This window comes from Ambystoma mexicanum, chromosome 8 (assembly GCF_040938575.1).
Source record: "Ambystoma mexicanum isolate Mex_15411 chromosome 8, UKY_AmexF1_1, whole genome shotgun sequence".
NCBI lineage: Eukaryota > Metazoa > Chordata > Amphibia > Caudata > Ambystomatidae > Ambystoma > Ambystoma mexicanum.
In genome coordinates, this window is record NC_090929.1 from 61,496,388 (window position 1) to 61,511,314 (window position 14,927).

Here is a 14,927-nt window from a genome sequence, read left to right on the forward strand (position 1 = left end):
ATCCCCTGTAAATGAACCATCTTTACAATAGCGGTTTGAAAAATGAGCCTCCCAGATCTCTGCTTTAATAGGTTGTGACTGAAGGGAACACTGAGATAGGGTATCTCTAACCAGTCTCCAAAAAGAACATGCATCATTGCGAATGTTGGAACCGAGCATTGCTTTAGCATCAGCTATGTAGAAGTAAAAACGATGTCCCCTAACCCATGCTTTTATGTTTAATGTCAATGAAAGGTGGGATCACTTTTCCAGGTCTACCTTGCCCTGATTGTTCATAATGCTTTATAGGAACTGAACCCATAATATTCACAAATGCTTGTTGTGTCAGCCCTTTTAACCTCTCCTGTCTGCAAGGCGGCTACAAGTGGTTGCATGTGCAGTGCTGGCCAGAATATGTCCCAGAGATGCAGGTTGTTGGTTTGTAAGGGCATTGCTAAGCTTGTCCTGCACTTAGTTGCTGAAGCCTCTGATTTTATCTGACTTGTCTCATTTTCTCTGCGACAGTCTCTCCATGGAGACATTGGCACTCTAAAGACTGTGCTGCTGGAAGGCTTCGCTGGGTTGGAGGATGCGAAGGAGCAGAATGAACGTGGTCGAGATCCTGCATACATGCACCTGCTCTACAAGAAACCCCTGGACCCCAAGAGTGAGGCTCAAGTGCAGGTACTGCGGGCAAAGAACTGCCATGATTTTTGGGGGCACTGGTGAACACCCCATTGCTTACCCAGGTGGGTGAATGGTGCAAACAGAGACCTGCGCTAGCGCATCCCCAGTGCTAGATTGTTGGCTGTGCCCTTGGCTATTAGCTTTTGGAGGATTTCTAGTGCGAAGATGTCATACTGTTTTGACCCTTGATGCAGCTTTCTGTTCTGGCCTTCCTTAGGGTCCCTATAGGTTTTAAGGGAGAGGAGTTTGGTAATATGGGAATCTGTCCTCATTGCCTTTGAGCTCTTTTCTCAATGATCTTTGGAACACCTGGTGGGTAGGGTGACTGTTGACAGTCTGCAGATTCCTCCCCTCAGTGGTCCTGATAATCACTTGTGACGCAGCGCCTTTTTTTCTCCTTCAGGAGATACGACGCCTGCACCAGTATGTGAAGTTTGCTGTGCAAGACGTGAGCGATGTGCTGGATCTGGAGTGGGAGCGACATCTGGAGAAGAAAAAGAAGCAGAAGTGAGTGAGAGGGCACAGAAGGCCAAGGACAATGATAAGTTTGGGTCAGAAGATCATTTTTAGGAAAGTTGTTCCACGGCCCCCTGATGAGGGGTGTAAAGAGACCTAGTCTGAGTAAAAGATCAGGATATCCATGCATCCATCAAGTTGACTCCTAATGGGTAACGTAGCAGAGCAGTAGGCTTCACTCTAAGGAGTGAATGGACTGGTGCCAAAGTACAATTAGTCCTATCTAATATAAAATACACCAGACATAATATACTGATATATATATATACATTTCTGGGGCTTGTATCTGCTTAGATCACATGCTGTGCATAGGCCGATATCTAGTGGAAACTGCAGAGTATTAGTTTATTTTTTTGAAACTCTAAAAGGGGCGTCGAAATAGGACATGTGCCAGTAATACTATCCTTAGTGTGACGTTCCGTGTACCCATGAACCCTCACGCATGTAGGACCCTCTCGTTGGTTTTTTCCGCCATACTAGTCGGACGCATGTTGCGGAGTTCCCTTGGCTGTTAGCCGTTTATAGTTATAAAAATGCCGTTAAATACTTCCCCTTTCACTTCCACCGTACGGCGAAGATCGACGCTGGTGAAGATCGAGGAAGCCAGCCGTCGAGGACTGCCGCGATGGACTTCGGGCCTTAGAAGGCCTCTGGCCTCGGCCCTGTACAGAAGGGAGAGTGGGGGGTGGTCATACAGGCTTCTTTGCCACCTTTTTTTCCTACATATACCCGCCTGCTGCCATTTTGTAACACATGGAGAGTACTCCATTCAAATTCTGCCCTAAGTGTAATAGGAAGTTTCCCTGGGTGGATAAGCACAATACGTCCAATCTGTGTCTCCACGAGACCATTCCGGGGCTACCTGTCGAACTTGCAAGCTCTTCAAGCCGAAAACTCTTAAAGACCGCTCAACTAAACGCTGGGCCCACTATGCCAGGCAGCTAGAGTCCATGGAAGTGGAGGGGACGTTCAGCGATGGCAGCAATGCCGCCGAATCGGACGGCGAGGGCAGAGGGGTGACTTCGGGGTCAGGGGCCTGCGCGTGGGTGTCCGAAGGACTGGCCGGCGGCCACATTGTGGGGACAACACCCGACGGCAAAAGCGCTACACATACCACCTCCACTAAGCACATCAGTACCAGCCGTGACTCGACACGCGTGTCGAGCCATCGGCAACGTAAGACACCAAGAGAGCGGCCCAACAAATCTGTGTCCTCTGGGCGTTACCATTCACCTCATGAAAAAGACCAACCGTCTTCGGTTGATAGAGGTGTCGCACTATCAATAGTCCCCGAGGCCAGATAGTCAGATGACGATTCCGCCCTCTATCCTCCACGGTCAAGACATGTAGCGTCTACACCCAAGATTCAATGTCCTTCCTCGAATACCACCTCTGAAACTCAACGCGAGGCGTCTAATCCCTCAGAGGCCTCTAAAAACACTGGAATAAACATAAAAAGTAATCTTCAGAAAACCACGTTCATAAAGAGAAGCAGAAGGCCCCTAAATCAATAGAAGTCCAAAGGGTCAGATCCTACCACTAAGGGTAAACTCATTCCTCCCACTGAGCACAATATGGGCATTGATGAGGAACCAGAACATGTTGTTATTCCTAGCTCTAAAGAATGGAACTCGGCAGACATTGATAGGGTCATGAGAAGGATGTCATTTATGCCTGACTTCTATGAAAAGGACCCTAATTACTTTCATAGTTATGCCAACAGCCCTTCTACCTCAGCCCCTACGGGGTTTAATGCAATGCCTAAATCCTCTCAGCCCCCTGCTAAGAAACTCCGCTCTGACGCCCCGGCCAAGGGCTTGGTCACAGACTCCTTTGTGGTTGAACCTTGCCACCGTTATTCATATTGTGATGAAACAGAACCACAATTGGTGGATGACCAGATAGGGGTCTCTTATTATGGGGATGACGAGGACCAGGAGGAGGAGGAAGATGAGGCTGAAGCCTACAATCTTGACTCCCCCATTCCTAAAGCCCCCCCCCCCCCCCCGGTGCATGGCTCACCAGTAGATAATCAACCACTGCTCAGTGAGGTACTGGCTATGTTCGGTTCTATGTAATAATGTCGCCACAAAAATCTCGCCATGCAAAAATATCACCGAATAATGGCCGTTTTCTTTTTTAGCGACATTATTGCATGGAACATGCGGGGGACACCCCCGCAACCCCCAAACTTTATTTTTTTCTTTCAAAAATGTTTTCTTTTTTTTGCCCCTTTCCCCATATATATGGTCACCCAAATAATATTGCCACGACATTTTCGCGGCGATATTATTTACGGCGACCATATATATGGCGATATTATTACCTGATACCCTATGTTCATATCCACACTCAGGGTGTCCAAGAAGACATGGATTTCGCTGAAGAAATCCTAGGAGACAAGAGAGCCATTACTCAGGCTATCCATCTGTTAAAATCCATCCAGCGTAGGATTGATCCCTCGCTGGTAACTCCGAATCTCACTCGAGCGGTTAATCCGCGAGTTGAGAGATTGTTCCGTGCTGCACCCTCTGATCCCCTGTACATTAGGGGCCAATTAAAACCGGATTCCCTGATCGTAACAACTACCAGAAAGAGGGCAGGTACACTGCTTGCTTCTTCAGAAGCACCTCCTGATAAGGAGAGTAAAAGAATATACGCTCTGGGTAGAAAGGTTGCCTCCACGTCTGCCTATCAAGCACGGATTGCCAACATTGCCACTCTTCTGGCAAGCTACAATTGCCATCAGTGGGAAGAGGTATCCACTTTGGTATCCTCCGCACCCGAACCCTTAAAGAGCCAGTTGGGTCACAACTGGCAGCAGATGGAAGGTCTCTCAGGCTGCATGCTAAAAACAAACTTTGATGCAGCAGATAATGCTGGAAGGTTAATCGCTGAAGGCACTGTTATAAAGCGTCACGCTTGGCTAAGGCATTCAGCGTTCAAACCTCAAACCCAAGCAACCTTGATAGATATGCCGGTAGAGCCGAACGTACTATTCAGCAAGGCAGTGGAGTGAGCTTTAAAGACGGCAAAGGATGAGTACGAGATCCTAAAATCTCTTGGTCAGCTCACCAATAAACCCTCTGGACAGAGGGGAAACAACAATTTTCTCCGCTTTCGTGGCCAAGGTTCCCAAAGGGGTTCAAACTATTACCAGAATAAGGGAACCTCATGGGGTAACAATCAATCCCAATCCTCGCAGGGCTTCCCCAGAGGGCAGCGCAGGGGCCACACTAGGGGTAGAGGCAGCCCCGCCAGAGGTTGTACACCACACAACAAACCGTGACGTTCCGCTTCAGGTCCCCTCCCATGCATCCCCAGTAGGGGGGCGCATTTCCACCTTCACCCACGCATGGGAGGGGATCACTTTGGACCGATGGGTGCTGTCCAGTGTCCGGAGGATACTGCATAGAGTTGCTAGGGCTCCCCCATGACCATCCTCTGCGACAGAAGATAGACTTGCTGGAACATCAGAAGATCATCCTCGTAGAGATCGCCGTTCTGCTAGCAAAAGATGCCAAAGAAGTTGTCCCTGTCAACCAGGTAAACGGGAGTATTTATTCAAACTACTTCCTTGTGCCAAAAAAAATCTGACGATGCGCCCAGTATTAGATTTGCGACCTGCAAACAAGTATGTCAAGCCACAAAAATTCTGCATGACTACACTACAAGAGGTAAACCCTCTACTAAAAAAAGGGGGATTACATGGCAACATCGGATATGAAAGATGGCTATTTTTATATTTCAATGTTCCCAGCGCACATAAGATTCTTGCGTTTCATGATCGACAACCAGCACTACCAATTCAAGGTGCTGCCCTTTGGAATAGCCTCGGCTCCAAGAGTATTCTCCAAGTTACTGACGGTGTTGGCGGTGCACCTACGCAGGGAGGCAGTGGCCAGTGTACCCTTATCTGGACGACTGGCTCATTACAGGGGAGTCCCCTCTAATTTGCAGACTAAATATCCAAAGAACAATCAACCTCTTCCAATTGGGCTTCTCAATCAATGAGAAAGTCAAGCCTGGTGTCAAGCACCTCAAAACAGTTCTTGGGAGCTGTCCTAAATACCCAAGAGGGGTTGGCCTTTCGATCAGAGGAAAGAATTCAAAATGTGTTGCTGCAAATTCCTCAATATCGGGCCGGTCGGCAAATAAGGGTGCGCAAAGCTATGCGTTTGCTAGGCATGATGGCATTGTGCATTTACCTGGTTCCCCAAGCGCGCCTGCGCATGTGACCCATGCAGGAATGATTGGTGAAACAGTGGTCTCAAGCAAGTGGTCAGTGGGACGATCTAGTGGTTGTTTCGCCAACACTAGTACAGAGTCTTCGCTGGTGGAAAAGAGAGAATCTTACAAAGGGGAAACCCTTCTACGATCCAGAGATACAGGCGGTCGTCACAACAGACTCCTCCCTGGCAGGGTGGGGAGCTCACTACCTTCACCGCACAGCTCATGGTCTCTGGTCTCACACAGTGGCTCAGAACCACATCAATCTGCTAGGACTTCTGGCAGTCTTCAGAGCGCTTGGGGCATTCAAACCCCTTCTATCCAACCAGTCAGTGCAGATCCTAACAGACAGCACAACTGCAATGTTTTACTTAAACGGGAACTCGTTCTCCCAATCTGTCCAAGCTTGCCCAGAAAAGATGGAAATGGGCATTCAAACAGAAGATTTACCTGTCATCCCAACATGTTCCGGGGAACTCAACTCGCTAGCAGATGCTCTAAGCAGAGATCCCCTTCCAGAGGGACACGAGTGGCGACTACACAAAGAGGTCGTAAGAGACCTCTTCTCTCAGTGGGGTTTCCCCACAATAGATTCTCTCAGTGGGGTTTCCCCACAATAGACCTATTCGCCACACGCAAAAACAGGCAATGCCCAGACTTCGCATCCAGGTTCCCCCAGCCAGGCTCCAAGGGCAACACCCTATGGATGAATTGGTCCGGGATATTTGCCTATGCTTTTCCACCAACCCCTCTGATGAGGAAAGTGGTGAACAAGATCCACAGGGAACCGATGACGCTCATCCTGGTTGCTCCTATGTGGGCGAGGCAACCATGGTATCCACACCTACGCAAACTGGCAGTGTGTGACCCCATCAAACTCCTGTGCCGGTACAACCTACTCTCCGAGCACGAGGGGCTAACGGTGCATCCTCAGCCCAACTTGATTAACTTGGCAGCATGGATCCCAAAGTCATAGAGCTCGGACATCTCAATTTACCTCAAAGATGTATGGATATCTTGAAAGAGTCAAGAAAACTGAACACGAGGCACTGTTACTGTGACACATGGAAACGATTCATAATTTGGTGCCAGAATAAGCAAATCAGCCCAGTTGATTATGCTCCTTCTAATGTGGTCACCTATATGCTCCACCTACTGGATGCAGGGTTCATGTTTAACTCACTAAAAGTGCACCTGGTAGCTTTATCAGCCTACACCACTTCCCATAACAAGGTGTCATGGTGGAAGGTACCAGTCATCAAAGCATTTATGGAAGGGGTAAAGAGACTCCACCCTCCAATTTCTATCCCACTGCCAGGTTGGGACTTTAATGTGGTACTCGCTAAGCTCATGGGACCCCCCTTTGAGCCTATGCACAAGTCTAGTCACAAACACCTGACTTATAAGACTGTCTTCTTAGTAGCCATCACTTCCATAAGAAGGGTCGGCGAAATCCAAGCTCTGTCAGTGCAGGATCCTTTCTTTACTATACATAAGGACAAACTGGTTTTACACACTCACCCTAGGTCCTCACCTAAATTCATTTCATGAAAACCAGTCTATTGAGCTACCGGCTTTCTTCCAGGAACCCAAAAGCTCTGCTGAGGTAAAACTCCACACACTAGATGTGAGAAGGGCGGTCCTCTACTATGTAGACAAGACCAGACCGCTAAGAAAGACAGATCAACTGTTTGTCACCATAGCGCCAGGCAGAGAAGGAGATCGCATCACCTAGAGATGGCATTCGTAGAGGATAGTCAGATGTATCAGGGAATAGGGAGCAGCAATCACCAATGTTGTGTCAATAACAGATAAGGTATGTAAGGCAGTTAAATTCACTTTTAGCAACACAGAATATACAACATCAGAGAAAAGAACACTTTTGGCTTGTTTAAAAAGATAGCACTTAGGTTAGGTTTTCCCCCTGCAAAATTTCCAACCCACCAGAAGCAATTCTAAACAGATGTAAGGGAGCAGCAGGTATTCCGGAATAAAGAACAGTGAACAGAATTAAAATACCACCCCCCCCCCCCAAACAAGAGAGAAAAACGGGTTTGCAATCTTACCCTCTTTAAAATGACATTCGAAAATGGCTTATCAAAGGTGTGCAAAAATCCTTCAATATACATTTCTCTGGGAGCAACATTGACAATGCTAGCAATCATGAGCTATAATTTGAGCAAAATTACACACTTTGAATCTTAATGGAAGTTTGGAAATAATTTAAAACCACAATCACGCGTGTCAAACTTTGCAGAAATGCGGATTCCTGCCTAAAATTCACTAAACGGTTTTTAAGAAACACTGGTGAAATATACTGATTCTACGGCAATCAGGCTAGGTTACCAGATGGAAACACAGTAAGCTCTAGAGTTGATCCGCGGTACCAACCCCAGCACCTCTGTGTCCGCCCTGGCTGACTCAGTCCGATTACCCGATGGAGGATTTAAGGGTTTGGGATTTCACGAGGGAAAATTATTTAAGGAAGTTAGCACTAGCGCAATGAATCAATGGCAAGGTTTCAAGAATGATTGTGACAATATTACAAGTTCTTAAGGCAAGGATAGGATGACTTGGAGATTGGGATGGAACAAAACAAGGCAAGGTATGCTGTGATTCTTCTATGCTTCCTATTAATACTTACAGTCCACTTTAAGATTTTTGGACCGTCAAGGGTTCTGGTCATCACACGGATCAGTCTAACCAAGGACAGCAGGGAACATCTGGTGGGATAAGGTCAGCTGGGCGGTTCTGGTCACCTGAACTGGCACCTCGGACTGGGGACTGCACGGCACTGGACTGTACTGGTTACTGGAGACGGGAAATCAGTGGGATGGCGAGTTTGCTGCAGGCAAGCCTTTAGTAGTAGCAAGCCAGCTGGGGCAGATGGTTCCCTTGGATTTTCGGAAATTGCTTTTGAATTTGGGCCTAGCTGAAAAAGGATTTCAGCAATGCTGAGGCCTTAGCTTGGTAATGAAATCAGGTATTGGGAACAAGGATGGAGAATTCAGGAACATGGCGCCACGCAGAAAATCAGGATGAAGTCAGGAATCCGTGTCTTGTGTGCTGTGAGGTTTCCTTATTTATCATGCCAAATGACATCACTAAATTGTATGGCAGGGGCAAGCCTACTGTTCACACCCCTACTGCTAGGATTGGGCAAAAGCATAATCTCCGCCTTGCTTTTCGCTGATTGGATGACAGAAAGGGATGTCATGTTTTATGGTGTTACTTTCACAATGTCCAGGAACCTCCCATAGCTATTGGGACCAAAATCTAACTTTCCTACAAATGCATATTTATGTAGTTATGACCTAATCCGATGCACATGTTACATATCTCGTGGGTCACATTTCAATCCAAGTCCCAAATCTGTGAGACCTGGTTTTGCCTTTCAGCTGCATTTTGGGAATTTTAACCATGAAAGATTTGGCCTAAAATTTCCCAATTCTGTACATAGATGTGCATTTACCCCTGGGACATGTGTACCAAATATCATATGCGCAAATTCAATACTTTCCCCACAAACAGTTTTTCTTCACAACTTCTGTTCCTTATGCAGTACAGGGTTCAATCACATTTTCAAAGAAAGAGCATACAATTAGAGCTAAAACTACCAACTTTCAGATTTCTCCTCATTCTTGTGGCAAAGTAACATGTCTTCAAAGTTCAATTAAAAATAGGCTTTTTAACCACCAAATGTCCCTGGTCAGTTTTTTTTTCTTTTTCCCAAGAGTAAGCAATTCCTTTGAAGTAGAATGAGGGGCCTCTCCCTTGAGAGTGAAGCTTCCTGCCCCTCCCACTGGAAGGGTGAGTGTCTAAGCCTGCTATTGTCTTAACCTGGGGCAAAGACGAATGTCTAATGAAGTCTTTGTCCTGGGTATTCAAGGCCTCCAGCTAGCACTTAGTCTTTTCCTGTTCCAGCAGCTGAGGTGCCATCCTTTCTCAGGGGCAGCACTGACAGAGCAAGTTTTTTTATGTAGTTTATTTAACTCAGACTGAATTTAGTTTTGAGTTTCACCTTTTAAATCTTTCCTTTAAACATATAAAATTAAAACAGTTTAAGTGTGTCTTTACCATTACAAATCCTTTTACAATTCTAAGTAATCAAGCCTTGACACAATAATGTACTTTTACAATAGGTGATTTTCCCCCTTCAGTCAGGAAAAAGCCCATTTGACTTATTTCTTTTAAATTTGGTTTTCCTCTGCCGCAAATACCCATTTTAGTCAGCCCTAGTCCTTCCCTTGAGTGCTGTAATAGTTTGCAGCATGGATACAATTATCATGCCTTTGTTTAGAGTTTTTCTCTGGACAGCTGACTCTTATTTCTTGCAAAGTTTTAGCTGCGTTTCCCTTGGAAAAATTAAAACACAGTCCCTGGTTTGCTTTTCAAAGGATACTTTTGCCTGGAGCTGTCATTCAATGAGGCCCGGTTCCTATGAGCCACCATGGATGATCCTAAGCATTTCAGGGGCTTTTGGATCATAGTGGTTTATGAGAAATGAATGGATTTGGTGCAAAACAGCACTTTGAAGGTTGGAAAATGACATTTAAAAGCGGCATTTTGGGTTTTTCAGCAGAATGATGATGCTGCTTCTTTCCTTTGCTCCATGTTGACTGTGGCAGAGCACACTGGCATGCTCCTGCAGTGAGGACTGTTTTCACCCCACCTGAACTGTGTGTGGCAGGGTGTGCAGCCATTTTCTGGTTATGACACAAACAGTTTTAAAGATCTTAGTGCACACAGAAGTCATCACGGTCATTTTGGGCTGGTTCGTTCACCATTGCAGTAAAATGATGTAGTGAGGCACATTGGAGTGGGTCAAAATATCACTATATATATATATATATTAGTGAGTACTGGGCCGTCCTATAGTTCAGAATAGGTTGGGCACAAAGTGATGTAGATGTCTTTTGGTTACTTGGTGCAAATCTGGCCAGTAGTTTTTTGGAAAGTTTGGAGAATAGGTTACCCCTCACCCCCCTGCCACCCAACCCCACCACCATCAAAATATTTTGTTTCTTCTAGTGCACTGCATTTTCAGAATAGAAAATCTGCCATTTTAATCTTTGAGCTGTTCTTGTAGGAATTTTGTGGTTTACTAAAGGGAAAATCCTGGTAAAATTGTGCAAGACCGGAAAGGGTGCCTGGGGGTGGGGGGGGGCGGCAAAACAGTATTTTAAAAATGTATGCTAAAACACCAAATATCGCACTCATTCTCTTCCTGGTTCCTCGTTATTCAAGGGATACATTTGTTTTCAAAGATTGATTAGCAGAATTTGCTAATTTTTTGTAAAAAAAAAAATTGTTTTATTTTGCACTAGCCAGAACAATGACTTTTTACACAGTATAAAATGGAATACCAAACAGATATATACATACATATACATATACATGTAACATCCAAAAAAATTAAAAATAACTAAAAAGGAATAATGAATTCATAAAAGATGAAAGAAAATTCCTCAGGTTATTGGACAAACATTTGAGATTCCCCCAGTACCTAATAAATTAAGCTCTTTTAGAACTAAAAAAACCTCAAACGTAAAACACTTAATGAACAGATATTAATCGATAGCAGAAGCTGTCTGAAAGAAGAGAGTTAGAATCATCCACAAAATGTTTGAACCTTGATACTCTCACCGGCCAGGTCCCAGCACACTCATCAAAAGATGACGAATTGACTGGGTTACATTAGCGCTGCACTTATCACATACGTTAGTGGGATCACCAAATTGAACCTGGAGGATTTCCAAGGTTGGCAGTAAGTTAACTCTAAGTCTTAGGAAATTCATCCTTGTTCTCGCGTCTGAGGATTTCTTTAGATATTGCGGCAAGAGATACCTTGGTTTATCAATTGACGAGAGGGATGAAGACAGTTTAGTACTCCTCATTTTATCCGTTGTTCTTATCCAATCCATCGGATGTAAGCTTTCCTTTGTTTTAGAGGGATTTTGAACAAGGGTATCGGCATCTGAGTCATACATGGTAATTAATTCAAGACATCTAGGCCTCAGAGTATTTAATAAGAGATAAGATGATTTAATCATAGCGACAGCTACTTCCTCATAGAGCGATGATTTAGGTGGGGGGCTAGGATCAGTCTGTAACATGAAATTAATTTCCACTCCAGCCAATATTTCAGGGAGATCAGACCAAGCTCAAATCTTAAGCAGGAGATCGGGACACAATCTGGGAGACCCAAGGACTTCCAACTTTTACTTTCAATCTTATCCCATTCAGCACTGTAGGCCAGCAGATTACTTTCCAAACCAAAAGTAAGTACTGGAACCACCTTCCTAACATAAAATTTTACTAATGGGAGGAGTGAAAATGTACAATACTGAAGGTGGATTTTCTTCATCTGAGAGAGACTAAGCTGACTACCTTTAGGTCTATAGCAGAGAGAAAATCACGCCTAGTAGGAAAAGCAGTAATTTTGGAGCCCAGATAGATCCGCTCCTTAGATGGAGAAACTATTGAGTTGTCAAGCTGCCAAACAACATGTTTAATCTTCCTCAAAGGTTGTTTAAAGACGATAATCTTTTGACTTTTCGGGATTGATTTTTAATTTATTAACTTTTGCGTACTCCATCAGAGCATTGAGTAATCGCTGTAGTCCAACTTGCTCAAAGACAACCATGTCATCAGCATACTCTAACCAATTCATCTTCCAATTACCAAATCTAGGAGCCACCAGACCCGAAGTCCCCAACCATTCCACTAAGTCCGATAGATAAAGAATAAAAAGAAAGAGGTGCTAACAGACAACCTTGGCGCACCCCCCTTTCTATGCAAATGGATTGGGACAGAACCCCCAGTTTTGACAACCGAACTCTTAACGAGGATCCTTCATGCAATTCCACTAAGATAGAAAGTAACAAGTCCGGGATCCCCCACAGCTTTCGCTTTGTCCAGTCTATTCCTATTGATGGAGTCAACGGCCTGCGAGAGGTCAACCCAGGCACCGTGCAAGGGAGAACCAACTTTTGTCGAGGGAATCGGAACACAAACAGCCCAAAATTAGTGTGTTCAAGGAGGTGGAAAGTCCCCTCCTAAAGCCAGTCTGCTGAATCGGGATCATACCCTTGGCCTTCGCCCATTTCTCTAATTCCGACAATATAAGGCTGGAAAAGATCTTCCGATCGGCATCTAGAATGGAAATAGGCCGATAATTTGAGGGAATTAGTCTATCTCCCTTTTTATAAATAGGAATAACAATGGACCTTCTCCATGAGTCGGGGGAAGCCTCAAAGGCCCTGTTTGACAATGTTATACTCTTAACACCTTTGACCATAGTACTCGATTCAACTTTAGAACAGCATTACTCAGGCCATTAGGCCCGGCGGACCTTCAGGAGGAAGATTTTTTTAATTAAAATTTCAATATTCTCAGAGGTGTAATTTAGGGACCACTCGGTAGGTCGTATTGGCTTGGTAACCTGGAGTCCTGGTGAGACGTAAAGACCAGAGAAATGTTTTATCTAGGTGGGCTCCTGTATGATCGTTTCTTGCTGATCACAAGTGGACCCCCCCAACGATCCCACAATCGACCAAACATTTCTAGAGTTTTTTGCACAAACAGCACTTAACATTTCACAGAATTTGCTAATAAAAATGTTCTTGATAAGCAAACACCCATTTGATTATCAATGTTGCAATAATATTTTTAATGTCACCAGACGTTATTTGGATCCAAAACATCAAATGAGCATCAGTACAGCATGTTTGTGTACCACTGAAGTAAAATAATAGTGAGACGAATCGGGCTTTGCAAATTCTTTAAAATTCCACTAGACCTGGAGGTTAAGTAATTTAGTTTACTACTCGACCTAAAAGAAATGCACTGAATCCATAGCATTGGGTGATGAAAAATATAAATGCGCTTTCTGTAAAATGGCGCTTGTCACCATAAACTCACTTTGTTTGGCACACTGCTGCCACCCAGCTGTGCAGTGAAACTTCTTTGACATTTACTGCAAAAAAGTAAATGTTACATTTATGTTTCAAACATCCCCTACTAATGGTATTAGCCCTTCATAAAATCCATGCAAGTGGGTGAGTGGACTTTCGAACATCTGGCTGAGCGTGTGTAAAATATAAATGGTTAGTTGAATGAATGAACACAAACAGTTTGGCCAGCTCTTTCCCGCAGGTGCTAATATATAATGCAATCATAATCCGAACAAAGTGATCTCTGCAGGCTAACTACAGTGTGTGGTATTGCAGTAGAGGTGTCGATTTATAGTTTGAATAGACCGATTGATCATTCTTTTGCGTACACATCTAGTTAGCCTTCTGTACTCATTATGTAAGAGGAAAGAAAGTAAGAGACTAAGCAGAGTAGATGGCACAGCAGTGAGATCACTGGTCAGACTAGGTGGAATATTGTAGTTTGCTGCCATCTCGCTTTCAGGATAACTGGTATAAAACCGCTCGTGCGTTAACCAGTTGCACAGATAAATGCAACCATCGAGTCGGGTCACGGAACTACATTTGCCATTAAGCAGATGGCTGTGTGATCATGTACATTTTCCAAGTGATGCATCTTCACATCCCCAAAAAAAACTCTAGTTGACACTGAGATTTAGATACACTAACCTACATTTTACTGTAAACCATGGAGACAATGCAGTGCAATAAAGAAGCAATAATGTAGTTCTGCATTATGCAACAACTTAAATTGTTAGGAATGGAATTGCATGCCTATTTTTAATAAAGTTACACATAATGGTCTTTGCCAACGAGAATATATCTTTTCCAAAGAGGATATATTTAGCTTAATAAAAGTATCGTCCAGATACTTCTGGTTTGAAAAGAAAAATAATCTTGCCTAGCACTCCCACACAGGTGTTCAGTACTTAAGAGTGAAGGAGAGGATTACTATTGTACTCCCTCTCCATTAGCCTCTTTGAACTTGCAGTGAACAAAGAGGGTGGCGAGAGACTTGAGAGCCAGAGAGGAATTGATGGTGAGCAGTGCTTTTATTGAACTGGGTACCTTAAATAGCTAACGTTGCTACACAAGTGTCAATTTAATTAGCAAATGTACAGAATTGCATAGCAAATTGCTATGCAACACTGCTTATTTTATGACTTGTTATTGCAAAGTGGCAATTGGCCATGCCCAAGACCTGTAATTTGTAAAAATGCTATGGCGCTTAGCTTAGAAACATGCTGATATTTAAAGACCTATGTGCTGTTAAAAGAAACCACTTTATTACTACTGGTGGTTTGAGGAATAGCATAGCAAAACACTGGGAATTCAGTGAAATAAAGCTTCCGCTGAATTGACATTAAAGTGATGGTTTAACAGAACACTTGATATTCAGCAAGTGTTGTGAGCTATGCAACCATAACTATGTGCCCCCCATGAGCACACTGATGACCTCACATATGGCATTGCTTATTACATGACTGATGAGATCGCTGGAAACTAGAGTACCTGATGACCTCATAGATGACATCACTGTGAAACTACCCATCATGTCCTGCTATCAGACAAACATTTTGT

The 14,927-nt window shown here is 44.2% G+C and overlaps 1 protein-coding gene across 3 annotated transcripts in view; it reads left to right on the plus strand.

Annotated features, from left to right (window-relative positions):
• Positions 1-14,927, plus strand: part of NUP214 (nucleoporin 214) — a 1,006,718-nt gene that overhangs the window by 377,073 nt on the left and 614,718 nt on the right. For all 3 annotated transcript variants that reach the window (XM_069609281.1, XM_069609279.1, XM_069609280.1), the window contains exons 17-18: positions 505-663; positions 1,070-1,173. In XM_069609281.1, coding sequence (XP_069465382.1) covers positions 505-663; positions 1,070-1,173 — 263 coding nt within the window. The remainder of the gene's footprint in view (positions 1-504; positions 664-1,069; positions 1,174-14,927) is intronic.